The sequence below is a fragment of the Rutilus rutilus genome, assembly GCF_951802725.1.
Source record: "Rutilus rutilus genome assembly, chromosome: 12".
In the NCBI taxonomy this organism is placed as follows: domain Eukaryota; kingdom Metazoa; phylum Chordata; class Actinopteri; order Cypriniformes; family Leuciscidae; genus Rutilus; species Rutilus rutilus.
In genome coordinates, this window is record NC_140217.1 from 23,467,727 (window position 1) to 23,487,392 (window position 19,666).

Genomic DNA, 19,666 nt, shown 5'->3' on the forward strand with positions numbered 1-19,666 from the left:
ACTATGTCCACTATTTAAAAAACTCACTAGGTTCCACTGGGTCCTCTACTCTTCCCTGTGCACTCCTAACTCTTTTTCTGTTTCTTCTAATCACTCGTTTCTTTTCTCATCCTATCGTCTCTTGATGGTGATCCCAGCGGGGAAATGCCTTAAAACAGACGGTCTGGAGTCCAGCCCTCTGGGTTTGGTACAATTCAGTGTCAAGTGACTTTCAAAAGTCTAGTTTAGACTCTGAATGTCCTATGAGCACTTAAAGTCTTTTTGTGTGAAACAATGAGTCTCACTATCTTCTCTCTTTTTCTCTTTTTTTTTTTCTGTATTATTCTTCTGTATATATTATATATTTTTTCTATATTATTCCTCTTATTCTTGTTTCTTCTTTGTCATTCTCTCAGCGTTTCGGGGGCCAGTTGAAGATTTTGCTGGTTTGAAATGTGTGTTTCTTGGGCTCTATCTCACTCTCTTTTCTACGCTTTTGCAGTTTTTATGGATAAAGCAGATCTCTGCAGCATCAGGGTCTATTAAAGGGTTTAACTATCTTTTATAATTGTTGATTTATGAAATATCATTATATAAATGCTAAACATTAATATATTTGCTACTTATTTAGTATCTAATATATTAATAATTATAAATAATATAGATTAGGAAAGTTAGGATAGAATTAGGAAAGTTGCATTTGTAATAGATAAACATAATATAGTCTTCTAATAATCTAAATGGTTATTACTACAATGCAATTTTTGGATGTGATTATTTGGCAGTTGCTTTTTTTCTAACCCTGGTTGCTGGTGTGGTTTCTGAGCTGAAAGCTGCTTTATCTAGTCTGGTGATGCAGGGCTGTCTCCCTCCCTCTCTCTCTTTCTCACTCCCTCTTTTTCGTTATCGTTCTCTTTTGGCTTGCAGTGCAGAGCGGGATAAATGTGATGTCACACTTATGAGCTAATTGATCTCACTCATCCACTCATCTGTCATACTAGTGAATGTTCTTTAGCTGCCCTCTATTTACATATGCTTTTCATTGAATAAGAATGTAAAGATTTATTAATGCGTAAGAATTTTGTCTTAGGCCTAGTCCACACGGACACGGGTATTTTTATAACTGGAGTTTTTCCTCCTGCGTTAAAAAAAAAATCCTGTCCACACATGCTCGGTTTAAAAGAAATCTCCGTCTACATGAAAACGCAAAAACACGCTATCAAGCGCTGTCAAGAGCATGCCACACCAGCAGGCGGCGATGTAGCCCTAATCGTAAAGCCACGTTGGCCAATCAGAAGCCTGAATCAGAAGCAAAAACCCTGGTTTTACTGTCTACACGACAACACTGCAACCGGCGTTTCTGAAAATCCTCAACATTTTCAAAAATGTTGGGTTTCAGTGACCTGATAGTGCGTTTCCGTGTGGACGAACGGCCGAACCGCGTAAAAAAAGTAACGGTTATAAAAATACCCGTGTCCGTGTGGACAAGGCCTTAATGTTGAAATCAGAGGATACCAAAGTGTCTGCACACTTTAGCCACTTCAGCACACAATATCCTTCTTTTCTTTACAATATACTGTCAATACACAATCAACTTAAAGTGTTCGCGCTACCTTAAAATTTTAAGTTTAGTCAACTCAAATATCTAAGTTGTCACTTAGTACAACTTCACATTTCAAGTTGGCTAAACTTAAAATGTTCAGCTTGCAATAACACTTACTTTTTTAAATTGAAACAAATTATAATGAATATATTTTGTAATCTAATGCAAGGAAATGAATTATTTTTTTATGTGACTTCCACAGTTTGCAAAAATCTCACCATAATTGTAAAATCAGAAATGCACAAAAAATGTACGTTCAATTTAATATACAACATGCACTAAAATTCTCCAAGACATAGGAGTAAGTCTTGATATCTGACTGTATTTTGCAGTGGGAGGGACTTGTGCAGATGTGTGTTTGAGTGACAGCTTGTGTTTTCTTTATACAATGTCTGCCTGTTGCTAGCTGCTGCTTTAATAATGGCTGAACATCAAACCCAATGCTTCTTAATGTCAGATGTAACACAACTCAACTCTTTAAAGCAATGAATGTAGGCAAGGATAATTTATGGCCTTGATTGTATCGATTTTTGAGAAGATATAGACCATTCCAAACATGTCCGAACCTGCAATTGTTACATCAAGAATCTATTTCTGCATTTCTGCCTAATCTAATCTATAATAGTGTGCCAATAGTGATATAGAATCTATTCAGACAAAGAGTAAACAGAAATAATATTCTATTTGTACTATGGCTAAATTGTCCATAAGTAGTAAGTGGCTATTTGTGCTTTCAGACCTGGGCCAGTCATGAAAAAATATTTTTAGTGCATAATTGATTGCATTTGCTCTGTGTGTGATGCAACCATTATTCAAACCCGAGATGGATGTAGAGAGGGGGTAAAGCCTTTGTTAATCTCAAGCCATGAAGGGAGGTTGCACGTATTGGCATACAGCACTGCTTTCAGCAGAAAGTATTAGCTGAAGTACCTTTCTTCAATATGCATATATGCAGTCCTCTTGTATGAGCTGCTATATGCTTAGAAGAGCACATATCTATCTTAGTCTGGTGTTTAGTCATCCGTCACCAAGGGGCCATGTCTTCTCACGTTTTACCCAAGATACTTGCCTGGTAACTCTCTTAGGAGTGTAGTAGCACCGAGTAAGCACTCTGTTGCCATAGCAGCACTGTCAGAGCTGAGAGATATTATTGTGCCGAAGGTTACAGAGACATTACAAAGACAAACTATATACTCTATAGAGTATATGTTTATTTAGCCACTTATATCCAGTGTTGCATTTCAAATTATATTAGCATAACTGTTCAGCTAGAGATATATGATATTTAGTGGTTGGATAGGTGGATATCACATGAAATGCTGACAGTGTCTCTAAGTAAGAGCAGCGTGGGAGGATATTTCCTGTGTGCAGCTCACAAGATTTGTGAATGCTGTTTTGTAACAGATGTAGGATGTAAATTTTACTGTCAAATGGCTTTTACGAGAGTATAATTGACCTGGTAATGGAGAATTTACTGTGGTCAGCGATTACGATCCTTCTAGTTAGTTGATGACAGTAATGACAGTCACTGGCTTTTAGCAGAAATATGAGCTCATTGCTAATGTCCAGATGTACTACAGTCAATATTTGCTTACATAAAGTGTATGTTAATTAGTATGAGACATGGACCATTGCAGTCATCAACCATTTATTTACTTTCTAGTTGTTTGCGGGGGCGGGGCAATTCTTCTAGACAACATTTAATTGGACAAAAATCAGTGTAGTGCAACATGAGTCATCAAGATTTTATGTATGTTTTCTTGGAAGAAATTAGATTTTTAGTGACCAGAAAACCTCAAATCCACTAAACTCAAAAACTAGAAATGAAAATTCTGTTATCATTAAGTCACCCTCATGTCGTCCCAAACTCGTATGGCTTGCTTTCTTCTGTTTAACACAAAATAATACATTTTGGAAAAGGTTTTAGCTGTGTTTGTCTGTATACTGAGTGTCAGTTGAGTTTCAAGGTCTAAAATGAGCATATAGCTTGATTTGACTGATATAAAGTTTTCTGAAGTGGCATAATCAGTTGCATGATTAAACTGACATTAAAGTCTTTATTCGCTGTCATATCGAATAATAAAAAAACAAAAAACATAATGACGTTTATCTCATGACATGCGAGAGCCAATAAGTTTTGATATAACTTGACGTTTGATTTTCATGTCGTCATTTGATGTAGTTTAAATCCAAGGCTTGATCAATTTGAGTAAACGATGACAGAATTTTCATTTTTAAGACCAAGAACGAATTGCCATTTAGTTGCTTGAACGGACTAACACCATTATTCTGCTCAATGTACGCTAACACATATAAGAAACTGGTGTCAAATAACAGCCCAGATCAATGCATGTATGCCTGTTAAATATTTCAGACATGGCTCTCAGGTTGCTGTCATTGGATGGTCGACGTGTAATGCTGTAGCTGAAGCCCGAAGTGTTACATTGCGCTTGAGATGGCTGTCTCTGTGCTGCCGGGTGCCTGCGCTAGAGCTCCTATTTTATTTCCGCTTGTCTCCTTTACTGGGCTGTGACTGTCTGTTCTTTCTTGAGCGTTTCTCCTCACTTGTGAAATTTCTTGCTCTCTGAATTCAAATTTATTTCAAGCTACAAGTCTTTCTCTGTCTTCTTTTCTCTACCTTTCCTTCCTTCTGCTCATCCTTTTCTGTCTGCTTCTCTCTGAACTCTGTGTCTGTCACCCCCCGACCCCCCCTCCCCCACAACCCCCCGCACCTCTCTCCCCCTTCCCCGACAGACATATCCGATTACAAGAACAATAACAATAGTGGCCAAGCTGTCAATCAAAGAGGTGATCTCTCCACAGTGACCAATGCTATGACGGGGATGAGCCCCTCTCCATCTCTCTCCGCCCTGTCCAGCCGGGCTGGTTCCATCAGCAACTTGCACGATCGCATCATGTTCAGCCCAGGGAGCGAGGAAGCCATTGAGAGACTCAAGGTGACTGTCATAAAGTATAAAAGCCTGACAATACTTAATGAAATCCTCCAAATATAAGTCCTCCAAATATCTGCCTCCAGATATTAAGGGATCAACTCCAGATTAAAGGGATCTTTTCATAATTGTTTTTACCTACAAACTGTGTTGTTATTATTAACCGAAACTACAACTATTAAAAATAGTTTTTGTAAATTGAAATAAATCTTAAATTAAAGAAAATATAAATATTATATTTAAATATAATAACTTACTCTACTATAATACTGTAAACTGACTGTAAAATACAACTAACACTGTAACAAAAATGACAAAAAAAGCTAAAAATAAATTAAAATGACAAAAGCACTTCAATCACTAAAACAAACTAAAATAAAACTAAAATCAAATAAATATATATATAAAAAGCTACACTTCTTATAACTGTACCTTAAACTGAAAAGAGATTTCTGAATGAGCTGTTTGTGAGGCTTTGATTGCATTAATAAAACTAAGGTAGTCTTTTTGTACTAGGGAGGGAGTATTGAGGTCTTAAAGGTATACGGTACTATATTAGTAAGTATTCCTGATATGATACCTTTAATAAAAAAATTTTTACACTTCATTAATTAAATCCAAAAGCTTTGCTGATGTACGTCTCACATTAATAAATCTAAAAAACTACTATGAACTTGGTGGCATATTTTAACTTGAATTTGTTTGCAATGCCAACTAGGAAACGGAGAAAATCATTGCTGAGCTCAATGAAACGTGGGAAGAGAAGCTTCGCCGTACAGAAGCCATCAGAATGGACAGGTTTGTTATATGAAGCCTTATGTGATGATAAGCAATTTTACGTTGGTGTTAGTTATGCTATTGTCATAAACCTAAACAATAAGTTTTAAAAACATCTAAATTGGTTTTCACAGAGAAGCACTGCTGGCCGAGATGGGTGTGGCCATGCGTGAGGATGGAGGAACTGTTGGGGTCTTTTCACCAAAGAAGGTAAAGTCATTATTAAGGCTGTAGGGCAGTGATCTCAAACTCAATTCCTGGAGGGCCACAGCTCTGCACAGTTTTGCTCCAACCATAATCAAACACACCTGATCCAGCTAATCAAGTCTTCAGGATTACTAGAAACTTCCTTGCAGGTGTGAGTTGGAGCTGGTTGGAGCTAAACTGTGCAGAGCTGTGGCCCTCCAGGAATTGAGTTTGAGACCACTGCTGTAGGGAGAAAATGTATGCAGGTGGAGGTGGACCACATGATAAGGCCATGTTGTGTTCAAATAACTAAATAAGCCTGTGAATGTCTTTACGTTCCCTTTCTGGAAGCCCTCGCAGAGAAAACCTCAGCCCGTGTTTATAGACACTGTTGGGCTGTTCTCTCCCAATGAGGTTGGTTGCCATGGATACTGTGTGGTTGCATCTCGATTCTCTCAGAATGTACCTCTGTGTGTTCTTTCCCCATCAGAGCTCTTTTAAACGCATCTCTGATCTTTATTTAGGGATCTGTTGCTGAATTCCTTCAAGTCTTTATAGTAAACTTTAAAGCAAACTGCTGGGTGAATGTACAGCAGACTTCAGATCTCAAGCATCATGCCCTATGATGCTTTTAAAGGCTTTCCTGTCTGGAGACTTACACTTATGTGATATCTAAATCGAATCGCATGCATTTTGATGGATATCAAAATTTAAATCTTATTTTCCTCTTTCCAAGGTCGTATAAATACATTTTGAAAGCGCTTGCAAGGCATTGCTACGTTGTACAGCACTTTGACTGGGGTTTAAACCATTGATTCCAATCCAATTATTAAATTCAGAACGGTTTAATGCGTAGACTACATTTGAACTTTAGTTTGTAGATAATTTCAGCCTTTTGTGGCTCTTTTTGCCCCTGTGATCCATACTTTTAAGTTTTTTTAAATGTTTGAAAATCTCCCATTGACTTCAGCATATTCAGCATTTGAAAATGCAACCATCAACAATGAGACTATTTAAATATATGTCTGCCGAATTGCGATTGGTCTTCTTTCTTATGCTTGGATACAAATTGTGATTGGACTTTTTTCATATATTTAAAGTAACCATGAAATCAAAATGGACAAGTCTTATATTTTATGGAATATTGAAATGGTTATTATAAATGATTTATCTGTGCACATCATTATTTGTGGGCGGGACAATATTGACGCAACCTGTCACTCACATGAGATTGCTACAATTAGCAAATGATCCAACAATCCAATCAGATCCAATCAAATCTCGTCCTACATTTTGTCTAATTCGAGAAGCTATTTCACTCAGAAATATATGTCACAATAGGGAGGTTCATGCCACAAGACTTTGATGTGGCATTTAGCATTAACACAGAACCAAAGCCTAGAACCTAAACTTGCCTGAAACTTTAAGACTAGTCATTTGCTGCCTTGCAAGCACTGTTATTTCTTTCTGGAAATGCAAATATAGTTGAGTCTGTAAAGTTGATTTTAAGTATGTTTGGGCCCCTCATTACAGACACCCCACCTTGTGAACCTGAATGAAGATCCTTTGATGTCTGAATGTCTCCTATATTACATCAAAGATGGAATTACTAGGTTAGTTACAATCCAGGCTTCCCCTTTTCTCCATCGTGCATATAAATCACACATATATGCTTTTGTTCAGTTGAATTGGCACTATGGTATCTTGATGTGTTGCTTTGCTCAGGGTGGGGAGAGAAGATGCCAGCAGTAGACAGGACATAGTTTTGAGTGGTCACTTCATCAAAGAGGAACACTGCACTTTCACCAGCACCACTGGGCCAATGGGAGAAGGTTTGTTAATGATGCAGCTACTGTAAAAACACACATACTTGTACATGTATATGCCAAAGTCCTTATGGTTGTTCTTCCTGTTGTTTACAGCTGTCATTCTCGAGCCGTGTGAGGGAGCAGAAACGTATGTAAATGGGAAGAGAGTAACAGAACCCACTGTTCTCAGATCAGGTTTGTGTTTACTTTTTTACCCTCACCTGCTAAAATACTGTTCTAAGCAATATGGTTTGGTTCCTATTATTTATTTGTTTGTGCTGGTGTGTGTTTGTGTGCATATTTATTAGGGGTGGGAATCGTTACTCTGGCGCCAAATATTGATATTTTAATGAATAAAATAAGGCGCTCTAAATAGATTTCCCTGCTCCCAGCGTCGCTACTTCATGGCTCCTAGAGGTGGCGCTCAACACATGAATGAGGGAAACGTGAACATAAGTTAACAAGCCTAAGAGAAAGAGGTTTTTAATGGGATGGCGGACAGCAATGTGAATAAAATAAAAGATGCCCCAGCCATGTTTAAATCCAAAGTCTGGACCCACTTTGGCTTTTATACCATTTATGGGACAAACAAAATCGACAAAGAGTACGCAATATACAAGAACTGCCTGGTAAAAGTAAAGTGCATGGGCAATACTACGAACATGTAAAGCTATTTAAGTTGTAACGCCATCACCCTGATCTCATACCCTGGAAATCCAGAGTTCTCGCGAGAGCACAATTTGAATTTGCTCAGCGAGTCACTCTGGCATTGAGTAATAATGCTCATTAACTATACCCTTGTAGCCGAGCTGCACCAATCACATCAGTGTATCTGATATAGGCGGGCCCCTCGAGTTGGGCGATTTTCATTACTCAATGCCAGACCCTTAATCTTTCGGATTTGGGTCTGGATTTCCAGGCTACTGATCTCATTGAAAATGTTTAATTTACTTAAAATGTTCCATTTAATTTACAGTCTGAAAAACTTTTTGTGCTGTTTTCTAACAATTTGGACTTGAATAAAGAGAGAAAACCTGCACTTTAACTAATATTTTGTTTTCATAGTTATCATAGTTCACAGATATTGTGATGTATCATTATAGGATTGTCTAGCAATATATTGATTATCGCAGAATTGCTGTATCATGATATTATCGGTATCGTGAGCCGTGTATCGTATCGTATCGTGAGGTACCCTGTGATTCCCATCCCTAGTATGTATGCATGCATGCTTGTATTGATTTAATATTTTATTTATTCATAGATTTATTTTTGATTGATTTATGATTTTTATTATATTATTTCTAAAATAATTATTTTATGCACATCTGTGCAGAATTAACCAGTCTGTGTAAATTCAATTTTTTTATTTCTTTGTATTTACTGACTCTTTTGTAGGGAACCGAATCATTTTGGGCAAGAGCCATGTGTTCCGCTTCAACCATCCAGAGCAGGCTCGTCAGGAACGTGAGCGCACCCCCTGCTCTGAGACCCCAATGGAGCCTGTAGACTGGGCCTTTGCTCAGAGAGAACTCCTGGACAAACAGGGCATTGATATGAAACAGGAAATGGATCAGAGGTAAAAGTAATGTGGAGGAAATTCAAGAACAAGTGTGAACAAATGTGACGTTTGTGTTGTTAGACTCATATCCATTTTCATATCGTTTGTATAGACTGCAGGAACTTGAGGATCAGTATCGCAAGGAGAGAGAAGAGGCCAACAATCTATTGGAGCAACAGAGATTAGTAAGTGACATAAAGGCATAAAGAGCTTATACAACTTGTTTCCTTTACTCCAAACTTACAGTAGTATATAATATGACCATTTTTAGTGTTGATATTTCACTGTATGTCTTTTACAGGACTATGAGAGCAGGCTAGAAGAACTGCAGAAGCAGGTAAATCGTTGTTACCCTGATGTAGCAGAGGAAGACGAAGAACCTGAGGAGGAAGGTGACTAGATTGACTAGATTTGACCTCTGATCCTTTTCCTTTACATTGTTTTTTTGAACTGCTTGAACTAATCAAAATGACCCACATTTAAACACCTGAGCATCTTGTATTCAATCTCTTTTACCCATAGTGCAATGGACTGAGAGGGAGACAGAACTGGCGTTGTGGGCTTTCCGTAAATGGAGATGTTATCAGTTCACATCTCTAAGAGACATGCTTTGGGGAAATGCCATCTTCCTCAAGGAGGCCAATGCCATTAGCGTCGAGCTAAAGAAGAAGGTGAAAGCTTTGGAAATAGTAGCGGAAAGAACTGCATTCACTCTGTTAAACCTATAAGATATGACAACATCATAACTGATTGAGCCTTATGTCTCTTACAGGTTCAGTTTCAGTTCGTTTTATTGACGGACACACTTTACTCTCCGCTTCCGCCTGACCTGTTACCACCTGAGGCAGCTAAAGACAGGGAGAAAAGCCCGTTCCCTCGCACCATTGTGGCCGTAGAAGTCCAAGATCAGAAAAATGGAGCTACACATTACTGGACCCTGGAGAAGCTTAGGTAATTTTTGCATATTGCTTTTACATATCGTTTCTTCAACAACAGACTCCATGTGGAGTTTGAGAATAAATTCCTTCATATATATATATATATATATACACACACACACTATATGGACAAAAGTATTGGGACTTAATTATTCATTCCAGGTGTTTCAATCAGACACATTGCCATAGGTGTATAAAATCAAGCACCTAGCCATGCAGTCTGCATTTACAAACTTAAAAAAAATAAAAAATAAAAGTCGTTCTGAAGAGCTCAGCAAATTCAAGCGTGGTACTGTGATAGGATGCCACCTTTACAATAGGTCAGTTTGTGAAGATATTCCCTGCTAGATATTCCATGGTCAACTGTAAGTGGTATTATTGGAAACATTTAGGAACAGCAGCAACTCAGCCATAAAGAGGAAGACCATGTTAAGTCACAGAGCTGAAGAGTTCCAAACTTCTACTGCCATTAATATCAGCAGAAAAACTGTGTGACGGGAGCTTCATGGAATGGGTTTCTTCACATATGTCTGTTATGGTGGAAATGATGCAACAACTGAGGGACAGTCATTATTTGTGTCGTTATACATTTTTATGAAGTATATTTACACAATAATTACTGAAATGGGTTATTTCATGTTTTGTTTACATTTGAATAGTTTTACAAGTATAATAATTTTGTATTTTAATCATGGAATCTCATATTTTAGGATTAAAAGTCTGGGATAAGGGTAAGACAATACAATTTATACATAAAGAGTGTTTGAAAAGAAGCAAAGAAAATGAAGGCATGTTGTTTCAGGACGACAAAAAGAAAATCTGTTACTTGCAATAAAAGGCAAGTTCTGAAACATAAAAACGCCCGTAGGTGAAGAGAAACCCAGCTGAGTCACCTTGGGTTTCACATTGTATCCAGGATTTAGATTTTAAATGATGTATAATGCCGCCCCCTGCAGGCAGAGGTTGGATCTGATGAGGGAGATGTATGATCGTGCTGCTGAGGTGCCCAGCAATGCTCTTGAAGACTGTGACAGTGTGCTGACTGGAGGCGATCCCTTCTACGACCGGTTTCCCTGGTTCCGTCTGGTTGGAAGGTGAGTTTTAAGGTTACTTCAGAGCATGGCTACTCAGACCTGGTGTTCAGTACAGAATGCCATATCAGATAAAGGCCACATTATCAACATTATTCTCATCAAACTACACTAGTGTTTGAAAGGCCCATTGAAAGTGAATTCATTTCTGTTATGCAGAACAGAATCAGCAATTCTCATTATGTTTTTGTTCTTGTAATAGTAGAGTATATTGCAGGGCAAAACAACTGCTGGAAAAGAGAAAATGTGGTTAAAAGCTGATCTCTACAGGATATATGTAATATCGCTTATTCCTCTGAGGAATTATTGCCCACACACTTTTCAAGAGTGCAAGATTTTTGATGCTGCTTTATTCAGAAGAGCATGAAATCGATTTTCCATGCACTTCTAAATTAGGTCACAAGCTTCCCTTTGCCCTGTCTACTTCTGAGCTGTATGACTTACTCTTAATCTTGCCTTTACTATATCTTAAAAGATCACACTGAAATCCAAATTACGTCATCATTTACTCACTCTCATGTTGTTCTAAACCCACCTTACCTTATTCTTCTGTGGAACATGAAAGGAGAGATTTAAAAAAAAATGTACTGGTAGCTCTAATAAGTACTGTAACAACTGTATTGGTTGAGTATTTTGCTACTGTACTGTATGACTTCAGAAGACCTGGAATGGTGAATGGACTGCTTTTACTTTCATGGTGATTTTTGTCATTGTAGTGCTTGCCAGTCCCCCATCTTGTTTCACTTTCATTATATTGAACATGATATTTTTCAAAAATGTTGGCTGATATTTACAAAAAGGTATTTTTCAAAAGTACAACTTTTGGTGTTTCAAAAAAAGAGAACAGGTTTAGAACTACATGATGATGACTGTGTTATGACAGAAAAAATTTTTTTTTTTTTTTTTTTTTTGAGCGAACTATGTCTATAAAATGTACATTACCATTCAAATGTTTGGGGTCTGTATGATTTTTTTTTTTAAGTCTCATGCTTACCGAGGCGATAATTAAAAACAGTAATATTGTGAAATATTCTCACAAGATGTTTTCTATTCTAAAATTTAACTTATTCCTGTGATTTTCAGTCTTCAGTGTCACATGACACTATATGCTGATTTGGTGCTCAAGAAACATTTCTAATTATTAGCAATGTTAAAAACGGTTGTGCTGCTTAATATTTTGTAGAAATTGTGATACATTTTTTCAGGATTCTTTGATGAATAGAAAGTTCATAAGAACAGTATTTGAAATAGAAACCTTTTGTAACATTATCAATGTCTTTACTATCACTTCTGATCAATTTGCTGACCCCAAACTTTTGAAAGTTAGTGTAATATTGGACATTCTTAACAGAATCCTGTCACAGAGGCTGCTGTTCACATGTGTTTTAGGTTTTTTATAACTTGTATGTCCATTACCCTGCAACTAAGTAAAGTTGGCTTATTAAAAGTCTTTACGTACCCACTTGCGAGCAGAAACAATTAAATAGACAGATGGCCCCTCACACTAACTGGGCTCCCGTGTCTTTGGCTACACCAGAAACTCCCTTTTCTCCACATGCCTTAGTGAGCAAGCGAGCGACTCTAACTCCTCCCCCACCCCCTCTGAGCCCACATCAACCTCTGAACTCACTGAGCTGGTCCAGTCATGGCCGGACAAGAAGGTGGGGACAGATTTGGATGACTTGGACGATGATTTCTTGTTGGATGACCCATACTCGGATTTAGAGGAGGAGGAGGGGGAGGATGATGGTGATGATGATGATGATGATGATGATGATGATGATGATGAGGGAGAGCTCTGCAGAAGCTCCAGCAAGACTGAGGACCCGTTTTATGATCGCTCGCCATTGTTCAGTGTATTGGGAAGGTTGGTGAGGTTTCAGGAGAATGCTGGGAAAGGAAACTAGCTCTTTCACACTGAGACTGGGTTGTTTTACAACACTGACATTATATGTGCACAACACACACACACACATATGTAGGCCTATACACACACATACACATACATATGAGAGATTTTTGTTTACATATGACTACACTCACATTTATAGACAAATAAATACCTGATAAAAGGGCAGACATAAATAGGATGATAGTATATAGACACAATGAGATTGTTTGAGTTTATTTTCAGTTTCTGTTGGTGTCATACACTGTAGTTTAAAATACATTTAATGTATAATGGCTGGGAGTCTGTGTACACTCTTCTTAGTGGGCTTTGAAATGAGAAATATAAATGTAAACACAAATAAGACTGTTGCTGACCTACAGTGCAAGTATTTAGCAATGAAATAAATTGACATGGGAGAATGGTTGAGTTTTATTTTCTGTTTTCTATTGAGATCTATGACTGTTGATTGCTGATTTTGGTGTTTGGGTCAATGACGTGATAAATGTCAGGGTGGTACAAATGTTCTGATATCCTAGTTAAGTAAAAAATATTTGAAAAGAAAATCGAATAATAATAATATGCAAAGTTTAGTACAATATATATTATTAGTTTAGTACAATAAATTATTAATTTTTTTAAAACTGTTCAACCTTTTCCAACAAATTAAAGTCATGTGGTGCAATACAGAAATAAAACAGGAAATTATATAATAGAAAGGCTCCTGCAGACCCTCATGACTGTGCGTCAAAGTCAAACAGTCTCCTAAAATATAAGATAATTGGACATCTCCCCAACATTTATTAATTTTTAATTCATGATGTTTGTCCAAAAATAATTTATGTAAATATATTCAAGGTGTAAGGAAATATTTTATTATTTTCGTACTTTTTATTTGATGATTACACCACATGACATTTTTCAAAACCGTATGAAAACAACATAATTGCAGTTCTAAGAACTGAGAGCATGTTTTAAACCAGATTCTATTTATTTAAAAAAAAATGTTCAAAAAATTGTCCTTTTCCTTATCTTGGCCACTCTTATTTGTCTGTAGCTAAAGATAAAAATTTAACTTATGCACAAAATTGGAATATCGCATAAAACTTTAGCGAATAAAGCCGTTTTTATCATGTGTTCAAGAGAACAAAATTGTTACTTTCTGGGAAATTGGCACAACAATTGCTGCAATTGTACAGAAGTTTTAGTCCAGTTTTCCAATCACATCCTCTGTTGAGGAAAAATCAACCAATCAAGTTTTTTTGTCGCACATCAAGGGATTTATTTGGTAAATGTGTTTCCATAGTATAGTTAATGCTTTGAATTTATGCGCATCTTGGCTTTTCCATCCAGCATTTGCGATATCCCAGAACTCGCATTAAAATAGGTGGATGGAAACATAGCTAATGACACTTGAGGAGACATGGGATTACAAGGGTCACTTGATCAAGAGAAAAAGCAGGAGACTTAAGCAAGTCTCCACTTGATATCCATCTCACTGCTATAAGATATTAAAGAGATCTCTTCTGATTTGTCTTCCCCTGTGGGAAGGATTCCAGGACTTTAGTCAGCATGTCTGGACTTTACCCTGTCTTCTCCCATTATCATACATTTGACTTTCATCTGATCGCTGCAGACACACACCTTGAGCTTCTGGGTTTGATTTGGACCTAATGATTGTGATAATTGAATTCAGAATTGGCTGGCTGTCAGCAGCTCCACCCAGCATAGCTTTGGCCCTCGTGTCCCGTCAAGGTCTGTGTCCCAGCTTTTACATGCACCGCATCACTTCTTCAAAGGGCTCCGTCAGCTTTGAAGTGCTATCTCCAAACATTCATATTAGCTGTTTGTTTTGTGTACCGCAGAAACAAACAAGACCAGATTTTTGTAACATGGCATGAATGTCTGATGAATGAGAAACAAGCTATTAATGTAATGACTTACTAATTGGTTCCCGTAATACAGCAGTTTGGTTCCGCAGAGTGTTCACATATCTCAAGATGAAAGAGCTGGTTTCTAGCACAGCTGTCTCTCTTCCGGGCATGTGAGATCATATGCCGTATTTCGACCTTTTTTGTGAGATTTTTACATGGAAACCTTTGATGAAACGGCTCACTCTTTTAAGTTGCGCTTGTGCAATGCACTGCACATCTGTTACAGTATGGCCGCTTTTTTTTGGTGTCTTTATCTTTATTTATTTTTTGGTATATGCTAATGGTATTGTCTGTTCATGCTCGCAGTGTCCAGTACTGTCACATTTTATGTCATCGCTTCCACCTTTTTTTGTCATAAGCATGCTTTTTTTGTACCTCACCAAAACCCTTTTTTTTTGTTCAGCACTACCGTTATCTTTCAGTGTCTACTCATGGAAGATGGGCGATGTAGTCCTTGATATCAGATGGATGGAAAACTGTTAATTATGACAATCAACTACTGTATATGAAATGTCAATCTCAAGGTTTTGGAACATATAAATACAGTCGTATTTCTTGTTCTGATCATGGATGTATTGCTTATCCAAATACCCCACAATCATTTTCACAAAATCATATTGAGTCACTCCATGTAACATATTTACTCATGCACAGACTATATAAAAGGACAGTTTGTGCTTAAGTAAAAATGTTTTACAACTATTATAATAATTAATCAGCAATTAACATGAATTTTCAGAATGTTTTGTTCCAAAACGTCTTGTGTGATTCTCATATGTACCTATTTGATTAGTGACCTACAGTAGAAATAGTGTGGAATCATAAGTATTTATTTATTTTTCATTTCTATTTCTATCATCTCTACCATTTAAATGTTTGGGGTTGGTAAGATATTTTAAGATATTAATTCTCTTATGCTCACCAAGGCTGCATTTATTTATTATTAAGTCTTCATGATCCTTCAGAAATTATTCTAAAATGCTGATTTGCTGCTCAAGAAATATTTCTTAATATCAATGTTGAAAACAGTTCTGCTGCTTAATGCTTTTGTGGATAACTTTTTCCCCCCAGGATTCTTTGATAAATAGAAAGTTTAAAGAAACAGCCTTTATTTGAAATAGACATCTGTTGTAACATTCACTTTGAAATTCTAAAGCTTTCCTGCTGAATAAAAGTATTATTATTAATAAAACTGTTATTATTATTTAAATCTCTCTGACTCCAAACTTTTTGAACGGTAGAGTATATTACATTTTTCTATTTTATTTATAGTTTTAAATGAAAAAATAATCTCCAAATTTGGGATATCAGATTTTTTTTAGGGTTTATCTTCACTTCAGTCCCATGCTCCTTAAACTCGCCCAACATTTACACACATATATATAAACAGATAAACATACTCTACACCTTCCTGTTTTATATCATGTATCCTGTAAGGAATAATCCTGTCCAGGGCCACAGCAGTGCCTGCTTTTGTGTATATGTTGATCAATGTTTTGTTTGTCCTGTTTGCTGTATAGTTGATACCTTGGACATTTTCTTATTTTCTTCTTCCTCTCTCCTTTAGGGCTTTTGTGTATTTGAGTAATCTGCTCTATCCTGTGCCCCTGGTACATCGGGTTGCCATTGTCAATGAGAAGGGAGAGGTCAAAGGTTTCCTCAGAGTAGCTGTACAAGCAATATCAGGTAAGATTAGGACTGTAAGTGTATTGCAGAACCTACTGGTGAGTAGAGTGGCACATATTTCCATATATCATTGCTTTAGATGCATGTCTAGATAAAGATATTTATGGATGGTAATAATATGAATTCACCGATATTAAATTCTGTCTCATACCGAGACGACGTATAACATTTAAGATGAAAGATAGTATTTAAGACATATAGTATTTTAAATAAGACATATATTTATATTATCGGGTTATAGTTGCAGTTGAAAATGAGCATGCACAATTTAATATACACTAAATTAAAAAGTTCTCTAATATTGGTAGATGACCGATACGTGCCAATATATATTGTGAATCCTTAGTTTATGAAAACAGGATAAAGTTTTGGGGGTTGGAGGGTGTATTTAGACCTGAGGGATTGTATATATAAAGGGCAAGCTGTGTGTGACTTCTTGAGGAAGTGATGTGAAGGTGCTCTGGTTTTTCCTCCAGCTGATGAAGAGGCACCAGACTATGGCTCTGGTGTCCGACAGTCAGGCACTGCCAAGATTTCTTTTGAGGACCAACAGTTTGAGAAGGTATTGACATTAAAACATTTGTAATGGCTGGGAATACTCCTTGTGAGTGGGAGCTTAATCATTTAATTAAATAATTTTATAGTAATGCCCTGGAAAATCACATAAATGAATTACTCAAAAGCGTGAGAACCATGACATATACTTGGTGACCTGCTTTGCTGATCTGGTCAACATGGATATTCGTATGGCAACTTACTTGAAGTGTTTCTCTTTCCCGTTGAGCAGTTCCAGTCAGAGTCCTGTACTTCTGGTCTTTCCTGTGCTGGCGTTTCTCAGGAAGAGCTACGAATTGTGGAGGGTGAGGGCCAGAACGCAGAGATGGGACTCTCAGCAGATGAAGTCAACAATAATACCTGTGCAGGTAAGAAATATGGAACACACAGGGCATCTTCAAAGAAAATTTTGATCACATCATACTCAAAATATACTATTAAATGTATAGAAAAACATGTACTCTACGGTTCTAAAAACACAGTTAAAACATTCATTGTAAAATAGTATTACAATTTAAAATGACTGTTTTCTTTTTTAATATATTTAATATGCTCAAGAAACATTTCTTATCACAGGTGAAAACAGTTGTGCTGCTTAGTATTTTTGTGGAAACCATTATTTTGTTTCTTTGAAAGAACAGCATTTATTTTAAACAGACCTTTTGTAACATTATAAATGTTTTTATTGCCACATTTGATCAATTCAATACATACTTGCTGAATAAAAGTATGAATTTAAAAAAAAGAAAGAAGCTGACCCCAAATGTTTGAATGGTGATGTTTGCAAGTGGAAACATGACCTACGAGTTTGTGTGCCTGAAGTCTGAATCTATATGTCAGCTTCCCATATAGTTTTCATATTATTTTAAATTGACATATTTTCTTTCATGTGCTCTTCAGTTAACTCAGAAGAGTTGGACAGCCCTGTAAAAACAGGTTTTGATGGCATACTGGATGGCGCTCTGGATCACTTGAGGATTGGAGAAGTCTTCACATTCAGAGTTACTGTGCTGCAGGCATCAAGCATATCCGCAGAGTACGCAGACATATTCTGCCAGTTCAAGTGAGTGCCTCTGTCCTGTTCTGAAGTCTGTTTCCACTAGTGGACATTTGTCATTGTTGTAAATCTAATATTCTTTCATTAAACTCCTCGTTTGTAGTTTTATTCACAGGCACGATGAAGCGTTTTCCACAGAGCCGTTGAAGAACACTGGACGTGGTCCACCACTTGGCTTCTATCATGTGCAGAATGTAAGCTTTGCACTATAACTCAGAGCACCACGTCACGCTGTTTTTATTAAGCTGAGGGTAAAACACTCGTTTCTTCGACTTTCCAGATTGCCGTGGATGTGACTAAGTCCTTTATAGAGTACATAAAGACTCAGCCGATTGTGTTTGAAGTCTTTGGACATTACCAGAAGCAGCCTTTCCCTGCGCTCTGCAAGGATCTCATTAGGTAGATCCTGGCAATATTTATTATTTCCAAATCAGATTAATACATGCTACAAATGTCCGAATTCATCCATCAAAGTTATACTGAAATGACAGCCAGATCTCTTTTTTCAGTCCGTTGCGCCCATGTAGACGGCAGTTCCCGAGAGTCATGCCTCTTTCCAAACCAGGTGAGAGCAATGACTTTTTTTTTATGACCATTAACATTGAAGCCCCCCCCTTTCACCCCATAGGCCACTGCATGTTTTGTAAAAAATAAAGCAGTTGCGATTGGTTAATGTTTCCTGCCAAATCACGTTGAGGCTGAAGCTGTTTAGCACATATTCTCCGTCTTTTGTGTTGCCTGTTTTATGTTGCTTTTTTATGTTTTGGGTCCATGTACCCATGTCACAGTCTTTATGTTGTTGGTGGTGGGTGTAGCCGCAGATAACGACACCCCTCCTGATCGAGAGAAGAACATGGACCTGATTCGCTTCCTGTTGCCAGAGGTCTTCAATGGGGCTCTGGTGGACTCGCTGTCAAGCCACGCCCTCAATGCAGCAGGCGTGGCTGTGTCCTACCTCCTTGAGGGGGAGGAGCAAGCCAGACTGCCGGCCCCGCCCTTGTCTATCTGTTCAGTAATAAAAGCGCAGAAGCCGGGTCTGTAATGGTTCTGAGTGCTTAAGGCCAAAGAATGTCCCTGAAACTAAACCTCTAGTCAGTCTAATGTGCTGATAATACAATATAATATAATATAGTGTTGTCAAAAGTACCAAGTCGATACTGAAAATGTAAAAATGTGCCGCTTTGAGCGCTGTTGAGCTGAATCGTAAACACTTCAGAATGGCCATTGTACTCACGCGCTCATCAAATATGTCTGTGATTGGCTACAATGATCAGCGCTTCAAAAACATGTTGTAAATATACATCAATGGCACTCTTCAGCGAGCGCTTACACAGATACACACGGGAGCATTTGAAAGCAGGCGTCTATCAGCTCTCAAACGCTCCCGTGCGTTGATCATCGTAGCCAATCACAGACATATCCGATGAGCTCGTGAACACAATGGCCAATCAGAGGTGTTTATGATTCCGCTCAACAGTGTTCAAAGCATCACATTTTTAAAATGGTACCCAAGTCGGTACTTTTGACAACACTAATATAATTAAATATAATATAATATAATAGTGCTGGGCAACGATTAATCGCGATTAATCGCATCCCAAAAATAAAAGTTTGTGTTTACATAATATATGTGTGTGCACTGTGTATAATTA

The 19,666-nt window shown here is 37.4% G+C and overlaps 1 protein-coding gene across 25 annotated transcripts in view; it reads left to right on the forward strand.

The window, feature by feature from the left end:
- kif1aa (kinesin family member 1Aa) overlaps positions 1-19,666 on the forward strand; it is a 65,691-nt gene that overhangs the window by 27,486 nt on the left and 18,539 nt on the right. For 3 of the 25 annotated variants that reach the window (XM_084426281.1, XM_084426292.1, XM_084426302.1), the window contains exons 14-34: positions 396-434; positions 4,337-4,539; positions 5,252-5,331; positions 5,445-5,520; positions 7,030-7,109; positions 7,222-7,328; positions 7,419-7,499; positions 8,703-8,883; positions 8,978-9,050; positions 9,167-9,257; positions 9,388-9,536; positions 9,638-9,816; positions 10,760-10,897; positions 12,432-12,761; positions 16,284-16,402; positions 16,858-16,964; positions 17,190-17,325; positions 17,858-18,020; positions 18,118-18,208; positions 18,295-18,413; positions 18,524-18,579. In XM_084426281.1, coding sequence (XP_084282407.1) covers positions 396-434; positions 4,337-4,539; positions 5,252-5,331; positions 5,445-5,520; positions 7,030-7,109; positions 7,222-7,328; positions 7,419-7,499; positions 8,703-8,883; positions 8,978-9,050; positions 9,167-9,257; positions 9,388-9,536; positions 9,638-9,816; positions 10,760-10,897; positions 12,432-12,761; positions 16,284-16,402; positions 16,858-16,964; positions 17,190-17,325; positions 17,858-18,020; positions 18,118-18,208; positions 18,295-18,413; positions 18,524-18,579 — 2,598 coding nt within the window. The remainder of the gene's footprint in view (positions 1-395; positions 435-4,336; positions 4,540-5,251; positions 5,332-5,444; positions 5,521-7,029; positions 7,110-7,221; positions 7,329-7,418; positions 7,500-8,702; positions 8,884-8,977; positions 9,051-9,166; positions 9,258-9,387; positions 9,537-9,637; positions 9,817-10,759; positions 10,898-12,431; positions 12,762-16,283; positions 16,403-16,857; positions 16,965-17,189; positions 17,326-17,857; positions 18,021-18,117; positions 18,209-18,294; positions 18,414-18,523; positions 18,580-19,666) is intronic. The other 22 variants (XM_084426299.1, XM_084426300.1, XM_084426304.1 and 19 more) reach the window with 12 other exon arrangements.